The following is a 25,425-nucleotide window of genomic DNA, read 5'->3' on the forward strand; positions in this document are numbered from 1 at the left end:
GAATAGCGTGCGCACTGTACTTCCGCTTCCAAGGATGCTCTGCATGTAGCGAAGCAGGGTACGTTTAAAGTGGACCGAGACTCACGATTTTTGAGCAGACCACTTTGTTTGGTCCAAATTAAGAGTTCGGAAGCGCTTTCAAATTTACAAAACGAAGCAGACTACAGTGATCCCTCTCTACTTCGCGCTTCAAACTTAGCGCCTCTGTCTATCGCGAATTTTTTTTTCCCCAATTAAAAAATGAAAACAGATGAGCTGTCCCAATCCTGTCACGTAGTCTCACTCTCCCTCCTGCCGCAGTGCACTGGAGTTGGTTATTAAAGTTAACGATGACTGACAGATGTTAAGGTTTGATTTTGCCAGAGATGCTTGGAAGTCAAAACTTCAAAGCTTCACATGCGTCAATCATCGTTTAGCTTGTTAAACAGTTGCTGTGGCAACTCATTGTGTGTAAGTGAGCAGCTTGAGCGGATTTCAGTGGACTCAATCAATGAAGCATTTAATAAGACGAGCATTTTTCTACTTTATTCATGTTTAAAAATAATTCACTGGGACAATAGCATGTTTAAAACTTATTACTGTACATTTGAAGTGCTCAAAAAACCTATACATATATATATATATATATTTATACACACTCACCGGCTACTTTATTAGGTACACCATGCTAGTAACGGGTTGAACCCCCTTTTGCCTTCAGAACTGCCTTAATTCTTCGTGGCATAGATTCAAGAAGGTGCTGGAAGCATTCCTCAGAGAGTTTGGTCCATATTGACATGATGGCATCACACAGTTGGTGAAGATTTGTCGGCTGCACATCCATGATGCGAATCTCCCTTTCAACCACATCCCAAAGATGCTCTATTAGATTGAGATCTGGTGACTGTGGAGGCCATTTGAGTACAGTGAACTCATTGTCATGTTCAAGAAACCAGTCTGAGATGATTCCAGCTTTGTGACATGGCGCATTATCCTGCTGAAAGTTGCCATCAGAAGTTGGGTACATTGTGGTCATAAAGGGATGGACATGGTCAGCAACAATACTCAGGTAGGCTGTGGCGTTCCAACGATGCTCAATTGGTACCAAGGGGCCCAAAGAGTGCCAAGAAAATATTCCCCACATCATTACACCACCACCACCAGCCTGAACCTTTGATACAAGGCAGGATGGATCCATGCTTTCATGCTGTTGACTCCAAATTCTGACCCTACCATCCGAATGTCGCAGCAGAAATCGAGACTCATCAGACCAGGCAACGTTTTTCCAATCTTCTTTTGTCCAATTTCGATGAGCTTGTGCAAATTGTAGCCTCAGTTTCCTGTTCTTAGCTGAAAGAAGTGGCACCCGGCGTGGTCTTCTGCTGCTGTAGCCCATTTGCCTCAAAGTTGGACGTACTGTGCGTTCAGAGATGCTCTTCTGCCTACCTTGGTTGTAACGGGTGGTTATTTGAGTCACTGTTGCCCTTCTATCAGCTCGAACCAGTCTGGCCATTCTCCTCTGACCTCTGGCATCAACAAGGCATTATGCCGACAGAACTGCTGCTCACTGGATATTTTTTCTTTTTCAGACCATTCTCTGTAAACCATAGCGATGGTTGTGCATGAAAATCCCAGTAGATCAGCATTTTCTGAAATACTCAGACCAGCCCTTCTGGCACCAACAACCATGCCACGTTCAAAGTCACTCAAATCACCTTTCTTCCCCATACTGATGCTCAGTTTGAACTGCAGAAGATTGTCTTAAACCATGTCGACATGCCTAAATGCAATGAGTTGCCGCCATGTGATTGGCTGATTAGAAATTAAGTGTTAACGAGCAGTTGGACAGGTGTACCTAATAAAGTGGCCGGTGAGTGTATATGTATATATATATGTGTATGTATATATATATATATATATATATATATATATATATATATATATACAGTGCCTTGCAAAAGTATTCGGCCCCCTTGAACCTTGCAACCTTTCGCCACATTTCAGGCTTCAAACATATAGATATAAAATTTTAATTTTTTGTCAAGAATCAACAACAAGTGGGACACAATCGTGAAGTCGAACAAAATTTATTGGATAATTTAAACTTTTTTAACAAATAAAAAACTGAAAAGTGGGGCGTGCAATGTTATTCGGCCCCCTTGCGTTAATACTTTGTAGTGCCACCTTTTGCTCCAATTACAGCTGCAAGTCGCTTGGGGTATGTTTCTATCAGTTTTGCACATCGAGAGACTGACATTCTTGCCCATTCTTCCTTGCAGAACAGCTCGAGCTCAGTGAGGTTGGATGGAGAGTGTTTGTGAACAGCAGTCTTCAGCTCTTTCCACAGATTCTCGATTGGATTCAGGTCTGGACTTTGACTTGGCCATTCTAACACCTGGATACGTTTATTTTTGAACCATTCCACTGTAGATTTGGCTTTATGTTTTGGATCATTGTCCTGTTGGAAGACAAATCTCCGTCCCAGTCTCAGGTCTTGTGCAGATACCAACAGGTTTTCTTCCAGAATGTTCCTGTATTTGGCTGCATCCATCTTCCCGTCAATTTTAACCATCTTCCCTGTCCCTGCTGAAGAAAAGCAGGCCCAAACCATGATGCTGCCACCACCATGTTTGACAGTGGGGATGGTGTGTTCAGGGTGATGAGCTGTGTTGCTTTTACGCCAAACATATCGTTTTGCATTGTGGCCAAAAAGTTCAATTTTGGTTTCATCTGATCAGAGCACCTTTTTCCACATATTTGGTGTGTCTCCCAGGTGGCTTGTGGCAAACTTTAAACGAGACTTTTTATAGATATCTTTGAGAAATGGCTTTCTTCTTGCCACTCTTCTATAAAGGCCAGATTTGTGCAGTGTACGACTGATTGTTGTCCTATGGACAGACTCTCCCACCTCAGCTGTAGATCTCTGCAGTTCATCCAGAGTGATCATGGGCCTCATGGCTGCATCTCTGATCAGTTTTCTCCTTGTTTGAGAAGAAAGTTTGGAAGGACGGCCGGGTCTCGGTAGATTTGCAGTGGTCTGATGCTCCTTCCATTTCAATATGATGGCTTGCACAGTGCTCCTTGAGATGTTTAAAGCTTGGGAAATCTTTTTGTATCCAAATCCGGCTTTAAACTTCTCCACAACAGTATCTCGGACCTGCCTGGTGTGTTCCTTGGTTTTCATAATGCTCTCTGCACTTTAAACAGAACCCTGAGACTATCACAGAGCAGGTGCATTTATACGGAGACTTGATTACACACAGTTGGATTCTATTTATCATCATCGGTCATTTAGGACAACATTGGATCATTCAGAGATCCTCACTCTGAATAATATTGCACGCCCCACTTTTCAGTTTTTTATTTGTTAAAAAAGTTTAAATTATCCAATAAATGTTGTTCCACTTCACGATTGTGTCCCACTTGTTGTTGATTCTTGACAAAAAAATTAAATTTCATATCTTTATGTTTGAAGCCTGAAATGTGGCGAAAGGTTGCAAGATTCAAGGGGGCCGAATACTTTTGCAAGGCACTGTATATATATATATTCGATATGTATCTAGATACACAGGTTACGAGTCGATTTAAAAAACGCTACTTTTTAAGGCCAAATGATTCGATACGATTCGATACATTGTAAAAACGATACTGTTCGATAGTGAAAACGATACGATAGTAAACATTTGTTGTGTGTGTTTGTACAGTATTTTAAAAATAAAAAAGACCATATTTCTAATATAGCAAAATTAAACAAAATTTCATACCAATGTTGTTTTATTTTTATATGAAAAATAATAATAATAATAAGGCTTACTATATGACCGTCATTTTGTTGGATGGGATTGATAATAAAACTCCAGTGACAGACAACAATAAAGTGCAATAATTCAATTACTGTATTTCCTGGTGTTTTTAACAAAAGAGGTAAATAACTTAAGTGCAAACTTTCAATGTAAACATCTTACAAAAAAAAATATTAATTATATTCAGCAGCTCTAGAAAAAAAAAGAATTAAACCTGCTAGTGTTATCATAAATAAATAATAAATTATGCTTTACGACTGGCATAATTGGGGGAATAAAAAATTGGCATTTTAGACATTACTTTTAACCTTATGCACAGCAAAGTCATTCACTTATGCCTGTGCTTCCTCATTTTTTATTCCTCATCACTGTCCATATCTTTTTTGAAGGGCAGATTTTTCATGAGGACCATCCAAATGTTCATGTTTAAGTAGACTGCGTTTCGTGGAAACAATATGCCGCCCTTACCACCATTGTAGTGGGTTATTTTTCAGGGTTAAAAACGCACGATCTCGTTACCGCTCCACACTTCACACTAGCTCTGTCCCATGCGAACAGATCTGGCTGCCTTCATCACTTCGAAGTCCGAATTTTGTTTTCCTGGGTGCGTTGAAAATCAATCGCTGCACGTCGCTAGCGTGGTGATCACACTGTCCATTGTTTTAGCATGTTGCTTCATTGCCACTACTAGTTTCGTTTTGGGCTCTAAAGAAAACGCTACGGAGTGTGCGTTACAGTGGTTTTGTTAGCTCTCCCGTTGTTATGACACGCCCGTGACGATCGGGTAATGACGGCGACAAGTAGCGGTTCTGCACAAATGCATGGAAAGTTGAGGCAACCACGACTGTGAGTAGTGCTTGTCCATATTATATCATGCGTGTGGTCTCGATCTAAGTGCACTGTGTGGTGAATGACACAACCGCAGCATGTGAAGTAAAAGTTAAATTATTATCATATTAAGCAATGCATTGAACTGGGCATTAGAAGCCGATTCTTGTGTTCGCGATAGCCGAATTGTATCTCTACTATTGGTTCATTGAATATTTAATGGCTAATTACTGTCGAATGGTAACTTTACTATCGATACAGCTGTATCTTTCACCTGCAAAACCGGATATCCGGTCGAATCGGTTTATCGTTTTCAAGCTAACATATTACGCCGTGTTCTGGTCCCCATTAACAGCGAAAAACGAGGGATCACTGTATATGGCAAAAACAACTCTGGTCCGTTTAAAATAGACCAAACAGTGCTAGTGTGAAAGCCCTTTATTATTCAATAAATGAATAACAGTTGCTTCAATCAAAATATATATTTTCCATCAAAAAATATTTAAATCAAAGAAAAAAAGTGTTTGATTGCAAAAATAAATTTAAGACTCAAAAAATGCTTTGATTAGATTTTTTTGTGTGTGTGTGTGTGTGTGTGGGTGGGGGGGGGGGGTTTAAACAACTTTTTTGATTGAAGTAATGCCTTTTTGTGGTGAGGCCACATTTTGGGTAGGACATTTGTGTCTTCATAACTCAAAAAAGTAGTTGCTTCAAACAAAAAAATATATATGTTCCCAAAAAAAACATCACTTGAATTAAAAAAAAATTAAACATTTTTCAATCATAGAAAGAAAAGTTTTTGAATGCAAAACAATATTTGAGAATGAAAAAAATTTGCATTTGAACACGTGATTTTTAATTGAAAATGTTTTCTTTGATCTACTCGCCAAGTGGACCGCCCAGCAAGCCGTTGAGCAGTGGTGGAGTTCTTGGTGGTTGTTGTGAAATGTTTGGTTAAAATGCATAATTGAATTCATCGTGAATAATAGTTCATTGTAAAACAAGCTAAAAGAAATAGTTACAATATAAAACGTTTCTATTTACATTATTTACATTGAAAAGTGATAAATACACAGCTAAAATTATTCTGATTATTATTTCCTGAACAGTTAATATACTGCTAGAGATTTGACAGGAAGTGCTTTTATTTTGAATTGCGACAGAGGGAGCTGTTGTATTTGTGTTACCTGAAGAAGAAGAAAAAAAGAGAAAGCAAGCTATGCTGAATGAGCCCTTGTTATGGCCACAATGCCTTTGTTTTATGTTAAACTGCAGCATTTTAAGCAGTAAATGTTCAAGTTCAAAAGCGAGCGTCTTGGTCATCATTGAGAAGCTTCCACTACCCTTACATTTTGGTGCCGAAACCCGGGATTTAAAGACTTTGAGGGACTTTTAGCTGGCGAAGTTGGGAGCTAACGGTGGCTAATGCTAACCGCTAAGATGGCTGAGCGTTTTGAACGGATGAGAAAGAAACGGGCAACAATTCGCGCCTCAACGACAAAGCTTTTGACTCGGATTGAAGTGGAGGTGAGCAAAGAGGAGCCTGATTGTGATAAACTCCGTGAAATGCTGTCAGTTTTGAAGACAAAAGAGGAATGCTTGATTGACTTGGATAAAGGCATTGAAGATGAGACTCCGACCGAAGCATTGGAAGCGGAGATTGCGGGTACACAGGATTATCAGGATCGGATCACAACGTGTACAGCTCGCTCAAAGAGACTAATTCAGAAGACAGAAACATCTGTGAACGTGCGAGTGAGTAATGGAAGTGATACTTCATTCAGATCACTAAATTCACAGACTGTTAAACTGCCTAAGCTCATTATTGAAAAATACAGTGGAGAAGTGAGCCAATGGCAGGAATTCTGGTCTCAGTATGAAACCGCCATTCATAACAATGATGCTCTATGTAAAAGGGAGAAGTTCACCTATTTGAAGTCCTATCTAACTGGAGCAGCAGCCAGAGCTGTTACAGGACTAATTATGACAGATGACAATTATGATACGGCAGTAAAATTACTCCAGAGCCGTTTTGGAAGAAAAGATATTGTCATCAGTGCGCATATGTCCAAGCTGTTGAACTTGACTCCTGTAAGAAGATCATCAGATGTTACTGCTCTGCGGCACCTGTACGATGAATGTGAAATACAGATTCGCAGTTTGGAATCACTAGGAGTTTCCAGTGATACATATGGATGCTTGCTATGCCCAGTGTTGTTACAGCTTCTACCGGAGGACATGGCACTGACCTACACACGCAAATCAGACTCCGACGGTGAATGGAAGCTGGACGAGCTCATCCAATTCCTGCAAAATGAGGTTCAGAGCAGAGAAAGGGCGCTTCAACTTTGCAGACCTGGCAACATACAACGGGACATCACATCGAACTACAAGACCTGTGGTAAATCAGCACACCATAGTGAAAAGTCCAAAAAATGGAATGTGCCATCAGCGACAGCGCTACACACAGCAAGTAACGTTCCCCAGACCTGTGTGTATTGTGATGGTCATGATCACAAACCAGAACATTGTACAGAAAATACTGTGTCTGCTCGAAAAGAGAAACTTCGAAAGCTGGGAAGATGCTATGTGTGCCTTGGTCCAAAACACATTGCAAAATACTGCAAGATTAAAGGTGTTTCCTGTGCATTGTGTGGTCGCAGACATCATCAGTCCGTTTGTGAACAAGAAGAACCCAAAGCAGATGCAGAACAAGTTGGCACGGAAGCTGTTGTTTCCTCTGTGTCCAGTATCGCAAAACCGAATGCTAACACGCATAACACAGTACTGCTGCAAACAGTAAAAGCACAAACAGTGGGTCCAGCAGGGAGAAAAGTAATACGTTGTCTGCTGGATGGCGGCAGCCAAAGAAGCTTTGTTCATGAAGCTGTTGTTAAGACTTTAAAGCTGCCTGTTTTGAGACAAGAAACATTGCGTCTACATGTCTTTGGATCCACCATTCCTGTAACAGCGCAGCGTAACATCGTGAAGGTGTCACTGGAGAACGTGTGGAATAACCGACAAAGAATCGACATCGAAGCAGTGGAGACGCCTCAAGTGTGCAGCGCTGTGATAAAAGTTCCCAGTGAACCTCTCCAAGAACAGTTAAAGAAAGAAGGACTGCAACTTTCGGACTTCCCACAAGAGGGAGCTGTTGATCCAGAGTTGGCAGTGTTAATTGGAGCTGATTATTATTGGGACGTGGTGACTGGTAAGGTCCAGAGACTTACAGAATCACTAGTTGCCATTGAAAGCATCTTTGGTTGGGCTCTACAAGGACGTGTATCAACATCCAGTATTACAGACGCCACTTGCATGCATATTAGTCTGGAAGATGGTGCTCAGATCTCAAAACAGCTTCATGCATTTTGGGAGGTTGAATCTTTGGGCGTTGTTAATGAGAAAATCCAGAGCCCAGATGAAGCCAAGGTTCTTCAGAAATTTGCAGAGACTTTGAAGTACCAAGATGGCCGTTACCAAATTGAGTTACCGTGGCGACCAGAAAAACCAGAACTCCCAGACAATTTTAGAGTGGCAAAGAGACGACTGGAAGGCCTTAAAAGGAAACTGCAGAATGATACCACGCTCTACATGAGGTACAATGATGTGATACAGGATTATCTGCAACAAGGCATCTGTGAGGACGTGTCAGAAAACCCTTCAGCAACAAAGCAACCCAGGGCTGTGGAATATTACATGCCACATCATGCTGTTCTCAGAGAAGACAAGGTGACAACTAAATTGAGAATAGTATTTGATGCATCATCACACGAGGAGGGTTCTGCTTCACTGAATGACTGTTTGCTGATTGGACCAAACCTCAACCCGAACCTGTTGGATGTGCTAATCAAGTTCAGACTCCACCAGGTAGCCTTCACTGCGGATATTACAAAAGCTTTTCTGCAGATAGCCATGGCAGAAAAGGATAAAGATGCTGTGAGGTTCTTGTGGCTTCATGGACCTCCAACGAAAGACTCAAAAAATGAACTGCGAGTTTTGAGAATGAATAGAGTGGTGTTTGGAGTTTCTCCTAGCCCATTCTTGTTAGCTGCAACAATAAGAGAACACATAAAGCAGTATGAAAATGAACACCCGACGACAGTGAAAGCTTTGAGAGAATCACTTTATGTGGATGATTTTATCTTCAGTTCGTGTAATGTGGATGAAGCTCTCTCAGTCACCACAACAGCGAAGAACATCCTGTCTCATGCGAGCATGGATTTGTGCAAGTGGGTGACCAACTCACCGGAACTGAGAGCAAAATGGACAGAATGCGGATTGGAACACACAACAGAAACTCATGCCTGTGGAAATGTGCTGAAGGTGTTGGGTTTAGTATGGAAACCAGAAAGTGATGACTTTGTGTTTGATTTAAATGGACTTTTGGACATTTTGAAAGAAAGAAGGAACACAAAGAGAAGTGTATTGCAGACATCAGCACGTATCTTTGATCCAATTGGTTTCCTCACTCCATTTACCATACGGGTAAAATGCTTGTTTCAAGAAATGTGGGAAAGAGGAATTGGTTGGGATGAGGAGTTGCCTCCAGATTTGACAGAAAAATGGGATCAATGGTGTGAAGAGCTTCCTCAGCTCCACCTGCTGTCCATTCCGAGGTGGTACCAAGTACAACAAAACCCACAGACAAGCAAACTGCACATCTTCTGTGATGCAAGTGAAAAGGCATATGGTGCTGTTGCTTATCTGCAAGGAAAGAACAAAGAAGGAGAAGTTGTGACTAGATTTGTGGTCTCCAAATCCAAGGTAGCCCCTTTGAAGAAATTGACGCTACCTCGTCTGGAGCTCATGGGAGCATTGATTGGAGCAAGACTAGGAAATAACCTTCTCAAGCCACTGAACATGGAAAAAACTCAGCTCAAGATGTGGACAGATTCCATGATAGCGTTTCATTGGATACGCAGCACAGCACAAAGATGGAAGCCATTTGTGGCCAACAGAGTGACTGAGATACAAAGTCTCACGGATCCCGAACATTGGTCACACTGCAGCGGCAAGAACAATCCTGCTGACCTACCTTCCAGAGGCCAGAGTGTCAAGAACATCATCCACAATCAGCTGTGGTGGAAGGGGCCCACTTCAATGTCAGCAGGTAATGAAGCGGAGACTAAAAATGGAGATTATGTGGCAGATGAAGTCAATGCTGAGCTCAGGTCTAATTTTCAAGCAGTAGTGCAGCTGACTAGCACAGAACCAGCAGAACCACTGCTAGATCTCGAGGAGCACAGCAGATTAAAAACAGTGCTGAGAATTACTGCATGGGTGAAAAGATTCATAGATAATGCACGCTCAAGTGAAAGAGTGCATGGCGAACTGACAACCGAAGAGCTCAATACAGCAGAAAAATATTGGGTTAAAGTGACTCAAGAGCAGAGTTTCAGTCAAGAAATCTGTCAGCTAAAATCTGGACAGAATATTAAGAATGACTCCAAAATCAAAGACTTGAAGCCTTTCTTAGATGAAGAGCACATCATTTGTGTAGGAGGCAGGCTACAACACTCTGATTTCAGTTTCAGGGAACAGCACCCCTGGATTTTACCGACAAACCACCGGTATTCAGAACTACTGGTTAAGTCCTGCCATGAGAGAGTAATGCATTCTGGGGTCAGAGACACTCTAGTTCAATTGAGAGAGAACTTCTGGGTTCTAAGAGGGAGACAACTTGTCAAACGGGTCGTGTCACAGTGTTACATTTGCCGAAAGCTGAAAGTGAAACCAGCTCAGCAAATTATGGCTCCGTTACCGAGAGACAGAGTTACTGAGTCCCCACCCTTTGAAGTAACTGGAGTAGATTTTGCAGGGCCATTGTATGTCAGATCCAACAGTCAGCCCAAAAAGGCATACATTGCTCTTTTCACGTGTGCTGTTACACGGGCAGTACATTTGGAGCTGGTCTCAGATCAGTCAACGGAACACTTTCTCTTAGCCTTAAAGAGATTCATTGCAAGGCGAGGACTGTGTAAAGTTATCTATTCAGACAATGCAAAGACATTCAAAAGAGCTGACCAAGATCTCAAGAACTTATGGCGTTCATTCAATGGAGCAGAGCTCAGAGAGTTCTTCACGGACAAAGGAGTCACCTGGAAGTTTATAGCCGAGCGAGCTGCTTGGTGGGGCGGCTTTTGGGAACGTCTAGTGAGATCTGTCAAAACATGCTTGAAGAGGATCCTGGGGAAGACTTCACTGAACTTCGAGGAGCTGACAACCACGCTTGCAGAAGTGGAAGCCGTACTGAACTCCAGGCCCCTCTCATACGTGAGTAGTGACGCATCAGAGCCACAGCCACTCACACCTTCTCATTTCCTAGTTGGGAAAAGACTGACGTCTCTACCACCAAAGACTTTGCTAACACCGTCTCAAGTCACCACTGCGACAAGAGAAGAAATAGGTCGAAGATGGAAGTATCGACAGAGACTGTTATCCGGGTTTTGGAGCAGATGGAGAAAGGACTACCTGATGGACTTGAAGTCAGCCCACAAGTGTCAGCTGCCGACACCCACTACGTTGAAGGTGGGAGATGTTGTTCTGATTGGCGATGACAACGTTCCAAGGCAAACGTGGAAGATGGGCAGGATAACTGAACTGTTTCCTGGAAGAGATGGACTCATACGTTCCGGTACTGTTCGTACTTCTACGGGAAGTGTGTTGAGAAGACCTATTCAGTTAATGTATCCTTTGGAGATTTGTTGACTTATTTGCTTGTGATGAACAATTGTCCATCGGGGGGGAGAATGTTGTGAAATGTTTGGTTAAAATGCATAATTGAATTCATCGTGAATAATAGTTCATTGTAAAACAAGCTAAAAGAAATAGTTACAATATAAAACGTTTCTATTTACATTATTTACATTGAAAAGTGATAAATACACAGCTAAAATTATTCTGATTATTATTTCCTGAACAGTTAATATACTGCTAGAGATTTGACAGGAAGTGCTTTTATTTTGAATTGCGACAGAGGGAGCTGTTGTATTTGTGTTACCTGAAGAAGAAGAAAAAAAGAGAAAGCAAGCTATGCTGAATGAGCCCTTGTTATGGCCACAATGCCTTTGTTTTATGTTAAACTGCAGCATTTTAAGCAGTAAATGTTCAAGTTCAAAAGCGAGCGTCTTGGTCATCATTGAGAAGCTTCCACTACCCTTACAGTGGTAAGCTTACCAACGACGAGTGGTGGCCATGACTCTTGCTTCTTCATGCTTTTCAGAAATACCCCAATGGCATAGCCACTTGTCACTCAAACATGTCTGATCAATAGAGAAGTGCGTCATTTGGGTCAAAATGATTCAATCAATCAACAACAACAAAAAAAAGTTCTACTTTTCACTTTGGTAAAAAAACATAGTTCTCAACTGTATCATTTAGTGAGACATATCTTTGTCTTTTGGATTTAACCATTCAAAAGTAGCAGAAGCGATTAAATTGCGTTCACTTGAGGTATTGAATATGATTGTTTTGTTGAACAGTTTACAAAAAAATAAAATAAAAAGCCAGGCATGTATTAGGATGAACTTTGCCACAATCAATTCATACAGGAGGGCAAATAAGTATTTAGTCAACCACCAATTGTGCATGTTCTCCTACTTGAAAAGATTAGAGAGGCCTGTAATTGTCAACATGGGTAAACCTCAACCATGAGAGAAAAACTGAAAATCACAGTTTGATTTTTAAAGAATTTATTTCCAAATTAGAGTGGAAAATAAGTATTTGGTCACCTACATACAAGCAAGATTTCTGGCTGTCAAAGAGGTCTAACTTCTTCTAACGAGGTCTAACGAGGCTCAACTCATTACATGTATTAATGGCACCTGTTTTAACTCGTTATCGGTATAAAAGACACCTGTCCACTGTCTCAGTCAGTCACACTCCAAACTCCATTATGGCCAAGACCAAAGAGCTGTCGAAGGACACCAGAGACAAAATTGTAGACCTGCACCAGGCTGGGAAGACTGAATCTGCAATAGGAAAAACGCTTGGTGTAAAGAAATCAACTTTGGGAGCAATTATTAGAAAATGGAAGACATGCAAGGGTTAGGTATAATCTCCCTCAATCTGGGGCTCCATGCAAGATCTCACCTTGTGGCGTCAGAATGATAACAAAAACGGTGAGCAAAAATCCCAGAACCGCACGGAGGGACCTAGTGAATGACCTACAGAGAGCTGGGACCACAGTAACAAAGGCAGTAACAGTATCAGTAACACAATGCCCCGCCAGTGACTCAAATCATGCACTGCCAGACGTGTCCCCCTGCTGAAGAAAGTACACGTCCAGGCCCGTCTGCGGTTCGCTAGAGAGCATTTGGATGATCCAGAAGAGGACTGGGAGAATGTGTTATGGTCAGATGAAAAATAAAATAGAACTTTTTGGTAGAAACACAGGTTCTCGTGTTTGGAGGAGAAAGAATACTGAATTGCATCTGAAGAACACTATACCCACTGTGAAGCATGGGGGTGGAAACATCATGCTTTGGGGCTGTTTTTCTGCAAAGGGACCAGGACGACGGATCTGTGTAAAGGAAAGAATGAATGGGGCCATATATCGAGAGATTTTAAGTGAAAATCTCCTTCCATCAGCAAGGGCATTGAAGATGAGACGTGGCTGGGTATTTCAGTATGACAATGATCCCAAACACACTGCCAGGGCAACAAAGGAGGGGCTTTGTAAGAAGCATTTCAAGGTGCTGGAGTGGGTTAGCCAGTCTCCAGATCTCAACCCCATAGAAAATCTGTGGAGGGAGTTGAAAGTCCGTGTTGGCCAACAACAGCCCCAAAACATCACTGCTCTAGAGGAGATCTGCAAGGAGGAATAGGCCAAAATACCAGCAACAGTGTGTGAAAAGCTTGTGAAGAGTTACAGAAAATGTTTGGCCTCTGTTATTGCCAACAAAGGGTACATAACAAAGTATTGAGATGAACTTTTGGTATTGACCAAATACTTATTTTCCACCATGACTTACAAATAAATTCTTTAAAAATCAAACAATGTGATTTTCTGTTTTTTTTCCCCACATTCTGTCTCTCATGGTTGAGATTTACCCATATTGACAATTACAGGCCTCTCTAATATTTTCAAGTGGGAGAACTTTCACAATTAGTTGTTGACTAAATACTTATTTGCCCCACTGTATACATTATAGAAGATTTGATTTAGTTATATTGCCTTTGCATATCACTGCACTGATGACATTTAATAGGAAATGGAGTGAAAACAAGGCAACTATTATTCAAACATTTTGGAAATTTCCTGGTTCCGCAAAAAAATGAAGTCATAGATTGCAAAATGTGAAAAGCTAAAATTACCTTGAGCAGTGTAAATATGAGGCTATGTTCCTCTTTTTGTTTTTTGTCAAACAGCCAGATTCATCTGTGGAACCCTTCTTCAACTCTGTGGTGAAACAACTTGGTATTCCTGATGTATTTTCCCTCCAGATGTGCGGGACTGGAATCTTGACTAACAACGTAGCTGACCCTCCGGGTGGTAGTCTTGTGAGTAGTCAGCTGGGGCTGCAAATAGAGGAATTTCATTGAGGAAAAAAAAAAGGGAGAATGCTTCCAAAGGAATGGATTATCATAAGTTTTTCTCATTGTGTTCGTCAAAATCGACTGACCTAGTCAAGTATTTCAACAGTGCATATCTATTAGTATTTCATGTTTGTCACCAAACAATGTGCAAATTCATGGGGAGGAAATGGATGTGTGATTGTAGCCATGAGCTATTGCTAAATGTCCAGTTATTTGGTGTTCTTTTGTGTTGTAGATCATGGGTGGGGCTGAACCAACTCTCTATCGGGGCTCAATCTGGTACACCCCTATTGTTGAGGAATGGTACTACCAAGTGGAAGTTTTAAAGCTGGAGGTTGGCAACCAGAACCTGGATCTGGACTGCAGAGAGGTGATTGTCAGATTTTGTCAGACAACACAATGCGCCCGCAAAAAGCTAAGTTAAATTCAGAATACCACCTTAAAGAAATTTTCACATTGAATAACACACAATGACATTAAGAAACCCCTCAGAGGAAAATTTAAGTTTTTGAATGAACAAAGTCCATAGGCTGAGTTTCTTTTGTGGCAGGGGGGCAAAAATGTTGATGACCCCGAAATACAGTGTCAGCAATAAAATTAATTTACAAGATATATGCTCGGATAGTAGCTTAGCCCATGCTTGTACACACAGTCATCCCAGCTGTGTGTGTGTGTGCGCGCGTGCGTGTGTGAGCATGCGCCTTTTTCTGTCTTACCTAATGGAGAAGTAGATGCTGCGTTCGTTTTGGCTGAATATTCCAGCCAGGAACATTTATAATAATACGTTGAAAATGAGCGTTTTTTTTTTTTTTTTTTTGTTGTTTTGTTTTTGTTTTTTGTTTTTTTTGTTTCCTATCATTATTTAGGGTTAACATCTTTAGTGGAGCAAACTGAAACTCTGTTTATTATATATATATGTATATGTATATATATATATATATATATATATACATATATTATATTATATTTTGGCGGCGCTCTCCGGTGTTTCATGGTCCACATCTTCAATTTTTGGTTCTCGCTCAGGAGTTGTTGTCACTTTTAAAAGTTTAGGTTTGAAAAAATTACGTATACTGTGTCTATTCTTGCCTCTTCTGTCCTCATGTTTTTTTTTGGGGGGGGGGCTAAGCAAAGCAAATGAGGACTCTAAGGTGCTACTCACATTATCGGTTTGAAAAATAATTTTGACCCATTCTAAACAAAATAAAATGTTCATTTCATTCATTTTTGTTGTTTTATGTTTTTTACAACTTTTATAGAGAACATTTTAACATTTTATTTTAAGTTTTAATTTCAAATTCTTATATTGGAAAGTCAATGATATGCAATGACATTTTAGGCCACCGGCTCCCCCCTAATCTCTGCGTATGCCAAAATCCAGATGAAAATATTTGGTTTGAACTGAAGGATAGACAAGAGTTGTCCTCTCAATTCGACAATCTACAAAAGCAGTACCATTATTTAGTCATAATTCATTCCTTAAAAAACATAATAGTGTGAGGGTGGGGGCCACTTACATTTCTGGGATCCTTCGGAATCTTTCACCCAATTGGCACATTCTTTCTGCTGACTGAATATCTTCTAGAGTTTTCTTAACTGACAAGCCGAACCTCTCTAACTCGCATTTTCTTTTCAGTATAACATGGATAAAGCTATAGTTGACAGCGGCACGACACTTCTGCGACTTCCCATCAACGTCTTCAATGCGGTGGTGGACGCCATCACACGCAGCTCTCTGGTACGCCAGCATCGCTCGACAGGCAATGATGAATGAACATCAGTACAAAGAGACACTGTTTAAGGATGCTGTTCCTTTGACAAAATTTCAAATTTTCTACATATATGGAATATGCTGTATGGGAGTTGGTTATACTGCATTAAACCTATTATTATTTCTTACTTGCAAGTGCCAAGAAACAGAGCTACATAATAGTGTGTCAATGCCAGCTCACTTTTACAGATTTAACTCATCACCACTATTCTATCAATAAATCTATTTAGATCCAGGAGTTTTCATCAGGGTTCTGGGATGGGACCAAGCTTGCATGCTGGATTAGGGGAGATACCCCTTGGAGATTTTTCCCCAAACTGTCAATCTACCTAAGAGACACGAACACCAGCGAGTCCTTCCGCATCACCATCCTCCCTCAGGTACGAAAATGCAAGCATGAACATACCTGAGAAACATTCCTCTCGAATGTAAGATCACCACTCTTTTTTGCTTTGTTTTTTTTGTATTAAAGATGTACATCCAGCCAATCACAGATGTGGACGGCACGCTGGACTGCTACCGCTTCGGTGTCTCTTCATCTGCTAACGGCCTTGTGATTGGCGCGACTGTTATGGAGGGTTTCTATGTGGTGTTTGATCGTGCCCAGCGCAGGCTGGGATTTGCCCTCAGCAACTGTGCAGGTAAGGTTACTACAGTAAATAGTGCACCTTCATGTAAACTCATTTCTGAAACTTTTTAAACCCCATTACCACCTCACAAAATACTTGGTTCGCCAAGTACCACCACAATGACCAACTTGAACCAATAGTTTAATATTATCAGAGGTGGGTAGAGAAGCCAAAAAATTTACTGAAGTAAAAGTAGCATTACTTCAAAATAATATTACTCAAGTAAAAGTAGAGCTGAACCGAATACTAGAGCAACTCGAGTTTAAAAACTGATCCGAGTAATTTTATTCACCTCGAGGAATCGTTTAATTTTGCCAGCTCTAAGCATCACGTTTTGCCCGGACTACTTTTAATGTGGGACAGCGCGCTGATGTCACATGCGTAGAGGAAGAAGCAATAAAAAAAAAAAACTTACTGCAGCCGACAGCTGCTCCAAACTACGTCGACGTTGCTAAAAACTACGCCCGCATGATGCTAGTGTAGTAGCAGGTAGTGTCCGATGCGTCTCATAGATATCGCATGGATTTAGGATTAGATGCTAAATGACAGACTCGGCCGCGTCTGGGCAGCGTTAGTAAACAGCCGCCATCTTTAAGCAGTAGACTTCTCATCGCTAATAAATATAACGTTACTGTCACTCGCTCACGTAACGTTAGCCCTTCGGAGGGCTAGGTTTCTATAGACCCTATCCACCGACGTCACAAAACCACGTGCTCGCTGTATGGTTCCACCCCCTTGTCCGTCATTTTGTCTCTGTATTAGCATTGGTTTCAATTGATCGAGGAATTTAAAATGCATTTCATGGAAGACCCGGTGCTTTCGGATGCCGTAAACTCACTGGATGTGTTGCATAAAAGGCGTTATGTGGAAAAGCTTTGTTCTATACAGTCGCCAGATCCATATTTGATGCCCAAATCGATGTTTTTCGACCCACTGTCTTCGCCCTGTCTGCCTGACATCTGCTACGCTGATATTTACAACTACAGTGGTACCTCTACATACGATCGCTTCGACACACGAACTTTTCGACATCCGACGTATAATTTGACTCGCCATTTGTTTCTACATCCGACGACATGCTCGAAATACGACGACAATGGCAGCACCGCAGACGAATGCACGGCGGATTTTCTTGTGTGACAAATCAACACAGGTTTCAGAAAAGGTTGGTACAGGTGGTGAAACAAGGAAAAAGTTGATGCTTACCTTCGAAATGAAGATGCAAATGACAGAAAAATATGAGCGTGGGGTGGGCATCCGTGAAATGGTCCTCCTCCGACCATCGTTCGCCAGTCTTTATAAATTAAGCTGACAATTCTTATTGTCTCCAAAGAAATCGCCAGCTTCGCCACGTTTTCATCATTTCTTTTACAACTTATTCAACACAAAACGCCTGCTGTCTGCCGCAATTGATGGTGTTCTCAAGAGAACATTCAAAGTGAAAGTGAAACTCAAGCTCACCGGTCTGTCTCTGGCACGTGAGCCCCGCGGTGCGTTCAGGTACACAAAAAAACGTCCGCCTTATTAGAACCCGATTCGTTACACTATTACAGGAATTATTATTATTCTTTTTATTACATTATTCCAATTTTAATTTATAATTTATTTGTTTTGCTACGTGTAATTGCCATTTGTAATAGCACCAGCAGTATTTTTTAAGGATTTAGTGCAGGTTTTTGGGCTGTGGAACGAATTAATGAAATTATAATGTATTCCTATGGGAAAATCCTGCTCGACATACGACCATTTCGACTTACAAACAAGGTCCTGGAACAGATTAACTTCGTATGTAGAGGTACCACTGTATCTTGTCCACACAAAATCAGCCTATTCTCACGAAAGTTTGAAAAACTTTAAGAGCTTGGAGGCTTATAAATACTTCGTTGCTGGTTGGGTGAAACAGGTCCTCGTTCACGAAAATTCGGCAGGAATCTATCTTGTGCTTGGAAAGGTGAGTTACGAAATTTTCAATTCAAAATCTTTTGTTATTGCTAACATCCACTGTCAAGTCTAATGTATTTCATGTCGTTTGTCAATGGAGTTAGGGCTTTTAATGTTTATATGGTTTAGCGATAGCACTCTCACTACATACATACGTGTATGTTGTCGGCGATTAGCCTAGCAATGATCTTAATTGTGGTTGTCAGCCCAAAACCCTCTAAATATATATTAAATGCATCTTATCAGATATAAAATGACTACTACATAATCTGTGGTAATCGTTTGGAGCCCAGTTTTCTCGTCGAATTGCAGCAGCCCATCTCGCTCTCTTCTCTCCGGGTCTCTCGGAATCCGGTAGAACTTCAAGTCTCTCCGTCTTCTCCGTCTATCTTCTCTGTTATTGCAACCGACCGCCACACACGCCTTCACCATTTTGATTATTAATGTTAACGAGCAGAAAAACACGTCGTAAATAGGAGGAATGTACGTAGCCGTAACAGGTAAACATGATGTGTTGACGGACAATTGGGCGGCACCAGTCAGGAGGAAGGAGTTGTGACGTCACGTGGGTATGACCACTGTCGATGCGTGGCTAACGTGTTTCACGTACTGGCTTTATTTAATCTGTAAAAACACAGCGCTGTAGAGTGATGAGAGTGTAAAATTAAAACATAATAAAGCTAACTGTCAGTTTTAGCTCAATAATCATTGCTCAATAAAACACCAAGTAGCACTGGTCCCTAATGTGCTCCAATACAGCAGGTATCATACATTTATTTTGAACACTGCAAAAACTCAAAATCCTATCAGTACTTACAGTTTAGACTAACTTAAAACTTAACTAGAACTTAAAAATAGCTTGACACAAATGGAAATTAAATTTAAACACGAGGGAAAAACACGTAGCTTTCAAGTAATGTGTGTTATCAAGCGTAATTACATTTTTAGGTAAGAAATGTTTTTTTTTATAAGATCTAGAAGTTTTTTGAGTGAAAACAGTGAATTTTTTTTACTAGTCACATCTGAGATTGATTGACTGAAAATGGTTCAATATTGTATTAAATAGGGATGCCCCGATCCAGGTTTTTGCACTTCCGATCCGATACCGATATTGTTTTGCACTTTCGATCCGATACCGATACTGGCCGATACCGGCCTATCTGAGCATGTAATAAAGTTTAAAGTTATTTAGCCTCCTTACTTAGTTGTCAGACTCATGTTGAAAAGGGTTTTAGTACTCTTTATAACAACTAGCCAGCTAAATTAGGTGAGTTTGAATAACACACGATGGTTGGTAACAAGAAACTGACCTGTTTATTCAGTGACAAACACAAAAGATTATAAATAACAAACAGAAATGGCAAAGTCAGTTAGTAAAACGTGCAAATAATATTGTAAACTGTCAGTGGAAAATCTCACAAATCCCCCAAGCTATTAGATGCTTTTAATGCTTCGTGCATTAGTTACAAAAATTGTTTAAAAAGCCTCTCAGGTTTAAATAAACGACTATTTCAGTTTCAAGTTAACATTTTAAAACAGTAAATAAACTACTCAAGTCCCCATTCTGTATCAGCAGCTTTAAACTACATTCAATTAATTTAATTTTGCGAATCAACTGTTAAAGTTGTTAAAATTGCTCCCGTTATTCCATAATTTCCCTTCTGTCTACTTTTGACATGTGAAAGTTTTAAAGCTGTTTTGAAGATAGATTTAAGTCACAATTTTGCCGATTTAGGAGTATTTTAGATAAAAAGTTAATTAGGTTCGCTTGGAAGGTTCACTACAACAGCCTACAAGGGAAGTCTCCTGCTTTAAGATGGCGGCTGTTTACTAACGCACCTAGTTTTCAATGCAAGTGTTGCTCACGCTGTCGAGTCTGTCATTGTGCATCTAGTTCTACATACATATGATATCTATTAGACAAGCACGTTTACTCTCGGGACGCAATGCGAAGACCTCGCTGTGTATTAGTTTCGCCTTACTTGACATATTTCAATAATCGGAATATGGATGTTTGTGAATCGTTCTCGAATCTTCCACGGCAGAATCACTTAAGGATGGAATGACGTCTGGGCATGTTGTACCGTGATTCTAATGCTGCGTTCCAGAAATGTGGGATGTCGGACTTTTCCGACCTCCAACTAGGAAAATATCATTGGAACACCACTCGAACTGGGAGGTCCAAGTCGCGAAGTCGGAGAAAAAATAACTACCCCGAATTCCAAGTTGTTTCAATCTAACGTCACTGGACAAAATGGCGCTCAAGAACACGAATGATAACACAATAATGAAGTAAATCAAGTTTATTTGAGACGCCATGTATTTTTTTCCTCATACAGTGAATTATCTTTGTTGTGCTATGTTTTTATATTGACGATCAGCAAAGGATGTAACTTAAAAAAAGGCCGTTTACAGTGTGGGCGTTAACGCAGCCGTCGTTTTTCCTCTACTATTTGATCGCTTATAGGAAGGCATGTTCGCTGGAGGTCAAAATGTCTTTGGATGCCCAAAATAAAAAACACCGCGTCGCGATCAGCCATCTTTGTTGTTTACATTTGCTTGGAACGCTTTGAGGTCGGAACTAGTACCATCCGAGTGGGATAAATCCGACTTCCCACTTCTCTGGAATGCAACATAATGTGTTGGATGGTGCGCCTTTACTCACGAGAGATAATCTCGTCATCCAGAATGAATTCTTGATGCTTCTTCTTGCAATGACTCTTGTTATTCCCTGGGCTTTGGGACTGTCGAGTGCCAGTTTGTCACGCATAGCAAACGTTTCTGCCAGTGTTAGTTGCGTAGGACCTTTCTTTTTGTCTTCGGTTTTCTTAACCTACTCCTTATATTGTTTGTGGTGGTATGTCGCTAAATGCTTGATTAGGTTGGTTGTATTAAAACTTCTTACAGCTTTACCTCCACGCTTGACTTTATGGCATATGTTGCACTCTGCCTCTTCGTCTTTGTCGTCCTTTAAGGTGAAATGATCCCACACAGCTGACATTTTTACGGTAAATTAGGAGACGGTAATGTAGTATGTTGAAGGTGTGCCGTAAAATGCGGACCGGATTTTAGGGAAACCGAAGCAAAAACTGGAATGGATTATGTAAATCGGTGCTCTGGAAAACCCGGACCAGACTTTTGAAAAAAAAAAAAACTGGATCGGAAGTCTGGATCGGAATTTTTCAGTGTCGGCCGATCCAATTAGGCTCGAGCGTTTACGTCACAGCAGCACGGGATCGTGCGAGATTTGCCATTGCGGAAGCACGTCTGCATCACGGGACATTTAAACTTAACGGCACAATTCAACTACGAGTGCCAAAGATGGAAAAATGTAGGGAAAACTTGCCAGTTCGAAACAGAGACAAACTTGTTACCACGGCGAAGGACAGATATGTGAGCAATTTTAAGGATGTGAACAATGTTGACCCTCACGAGCAAGCCGAACACAAATGGAATAAAGATGTCGACAAGCTTCCACCACTACGCGAAATGGACATCATGCTGTATTTAGTGTTTGGTATATGTTACTACACTCATCAGCAATTCCGAAACTACAAATCGCTACAAAGCTACGAACAGTTTTGCTGCGGATGGGTGCAGGATCTTCACTTTATGACCATAGCAAACAGCAACACCATCTTTCTAGCAAAGGTAGGCAATGTGTGTTTACATTCGTCTGTGAACACGGATGTACAAATCTTTTGCTGCATAAAATGTAGCCTGTGTACAAATTCTTTGCCACTCTCTCACGTCAAAATATTACAGCTTTTTCATTTAGCAACGACATGAATTATGTCTTATGAAGACAATGCACATGTATGCATGCTAGTTGTTTAGCTGTGGCAATAGCTAACAACAGGCCGACTTAGGGCGTAAAGTTACTGAAATTTGCGTAAGCAAACGAAATTAACTTACCGGAGTGGAAGTGCATAGAGCAAACTCAGTGTGTAACTGGAGAATCAAACGTTATGCCCTTCCTTCTGATCGAGGCCACCCATGCCATTCTTCGACGTTTGGTAAGTTCAGATATGAGCTTTCCCTCGCCTTTTCTCCATGTAGGGATCCGGAAGAAACTCAATGGTGTTCCGTCGAGCTGTACATTCTCCTTTCTATTCGATCGGTTGTTGCAATTCTTTACCGCACAATAATTTCCGACCATTTTTAAAGAGCGACCTGTAACTTGAAATGCCTCAGTTTATGTTTCTCGCTTCCACAATGGCGATAGCGGCGGAAACCTCGCGAGTGCCACGTCATACGCTCGAGCCTAATACCGATGCGCATTTTTTTGCCCATATCGGCGTCCGATCCGATCCAAATATTGGATCAGGACATTTCTAGTATTAAATGTCTTTTTTTCTCATGTATATTTAAAATTGCTCTTTACCTAAAAAAATGTTTTATCCAATTACTCAATTAATCGATAGAATTTTCAGTCGATTACTCTATTACTAAAATATTCGATAGCTGCAGCCCTTAAAAGTAGTCATCCAAAAATGTACTCAAGTACAAGTAAAAAGTATCCAATGAAAAGAATACTCCAGTAATGAATAACATTTTGAGTAACTGCTTATTTTTTTATTTTTTTTAAATAATGGTATTTTATTTTCTCTCAGCACAAACCTATCTATATGAACTGTTGTTATAACGATACTGTTCAATAACCCATTACATTACCACATTAAAGTGCGTACAATAGGATAAAAAAAAAAGTCTTAAATAGCATTATTATGCGAATTAAAATCATATTTTGAGACGATTCGACGATATACAACAATTTGGCAAAGTGCAGATGACGAGAAATTTGTGTTTTAATCTGCCGTCAAGCCACGCCTACCATTATAGGGCTCTAGCGTCCCCAACAGGTGGATGATGTCAGTGGGAGAATGTTTTCATCTGATTTAGTATGCAGCCCACTGAGGGGGAATTCATAACGAGGAAAATGCGACGAAAAGAGCCACAAAATGTCATTATTTCAGTCTCTCTACTCCAATATTTTTAAAGGATATTCTTTTTATCGAAGTGTTTTTCCCAATTGCCAAATAAATTGTATGGTCATGACAAATAACAGTCTTGTGCTAAATGGAATATGAAATAATAAAAATGCATTTATTCAGTACAACATGGCAAAATTGCTCCATCATGATCAAAACTGTCGACTTCACCTTTACTGTCGAACCTCCTGAACTCTAAATTATGCTGCCGTAGTTAGTCAGGCTTTTGACATTTCCCTGCCCCCCCGCGTCGGAGAATGTAAACAAACCAAGAGGCGTGACAGATAGCCGACATGCTAACCCGAACCGAGTGACATCTCAAAGTCGTATTTTCGCTTTTCGAAGTTAAAAATCACACAAAACTAGACCAGATCATGTCACACTGCCTGCGGGGTTGTCGATTGTCTTCGCCGATCGGCAACCCGCCCAGTGGAGAGCAAGTTAGAACTCGTTCTCCTCCTACTACGGACAGGAGAGCTCACCGGGGAAGCAGCTGGAGAGTACCGGCGAACAAACCGGCCGACGTCTGAGGAAGGCGTAGCTGCCACATGGTCAACAGGAATATGATGAAAAATAATGCTTTACTACACGGCGATGACGTAAACAAACAGTGGCATGCAGTTGTTGTGCAGCTAACATGACAGGCAGAATGTGTCTTAGGAGATCTTTTCTACCTGCCCATCCATGATGAAACGTAAGTAAGTAGTTCTTTATTTAAAGAAAGTTTGTAGTGTTTGTAATCGCTGTATCCGGGGCTATTTTTAACACAAGGTTGCAATTTCTGATCGGGTGGGAAATTTGACAGAAAACACCGGGCACATGAAGAGGGCAAAAACCGAGTATAGTGCTCTCCCGGCGGGGGGATGTGCGACAAGCCGCCGGTTGTCGGCCAAGGGGACAAAGAGCATTAAAATGATCCCAGTATTTGTCATAATACAAAACACGATATTTACTCACTTCCTCGTAAGTCCAATGGTCCCACAGTAGTAGGGCTTGTTTTGGCCAATATCCATATATCCAATATCGGTGAATGGGAACCTTTTGAAACCCCAAAAAGGCTCACGCCTCTCCCTGGTGCAGCAAAATTTTTCTGCAGCCGTTTGGCTGGCGTGATTTGAAAAATAAACAAATTAATCAGCTGAATCCTTAGTCCTTCTCATACAACAGTACGGCTGGATAGTGAAAGGACTCCTTCTACCGGACACGTCACAGCGCCCTCTTTCTCAACTTGAGACTGCAGCCGCAAGTCACTCAGTTTCATGGCGCGGGATTCAAAAAACTAATTAAATATAGCGATCGCTTGCACACACATCCAAGCAGTCCATTTCATTCAGGAGCATAAAATAATGCGCAAAATATGAGAAAACATGCTTTTTGCTGTCATAGGCACTTTAAGCCAAAGAAATACAAAAAAAACCCAAAACATTGAAATCCGGCGAGAGAGAGGAAAAAATCGGAAGTAAAGCATTATTTAACCCAAGAGCACGCGTGCCCTCTAATGGAGAAAATAGTTCCTCGTTTGAATAGTGAAAGGTTCCTTCAAATTTACTATTATGAAATTAAAAGGTTTTCTGTGGTCATTCGGTGCCAAATAAAAACTGGTAGAGAAGTTTGAATCCACGCTTTCGAGTCATGTTGAGGGCAGCGCTCTCTTGAACAGGCTGGCGTGATAATAGAAGGCAAGCTTGCATCTGATTGGTGTAATGGAGTCATGTGATTACTGTTGCGACGTCTCATTGGTGAAATTAGTAGCGCTACTCTTGGCATCGCAACAATAATAAATCTAGTATGTTGAATAAAGAGGAAAACTGTAACGACTCTTGTGTAGCCCAAAGTAGCGGAGTAAGAGCAGCGTTTATTATTCACAAGTCTACTCAAGTAAAAGCAAAAAGTATGACTTAGTAAAACTACTCTTTGATGTACTTTTTTCTCAAAAAGTTACTCAA

General features: G+C 40.8%; 1 protein-coding gene across 1 annotated transcript in view; it reads left to right on the forward strand.

The window, feature by feature from the left end:
* Window positions 1–25,425, forward strand: part of bace2 (beta-secretase 2) — a 50,736-nt gene that overhangs the window by 22,521 nt on the left and 2,790 nt on the right. The window contains exons 4-8 of the mRNA XM_057838595.1: window positions 13,980–14,111; window positions 14,383–14,517; window positions 15,784–15,885; window positions 16,149–16,298; window positions 16,391–16,559. Of these exons, the coding sequence (XP_057694578.1) occupies window positions 13,980–14,111; window positions 14,383–14,517; window positions 15,784–15,885; window positions 16,149–16,298; window positions 16,391–16,559 (688 nt within the window). The remainder of the gene's footprint in view (window positions 1–13,979; window positions 14,112–14,382; window positions 14,518–15,783; window positions 15,886–16,148; window positions 16,299–16,390; window positions 16,560–25,425) is intronic.

Source organism: Corythoichthys intestinalis, chromosome 6 (genome assembly GCF_030265065.1).
Source record: "Corythoichthys intestinalis isolate RoL2023-P3 chromosome 6, ASM3026506v1, whole genome shotgun sequence".
Classification (NCBI taxonomy): Eukaryota; Metazoa; Chordata; class Actinopteri; order Syngnathiformes; family Syngnathidae; genus Corythoichthys; species Corythoichthys intestinalis.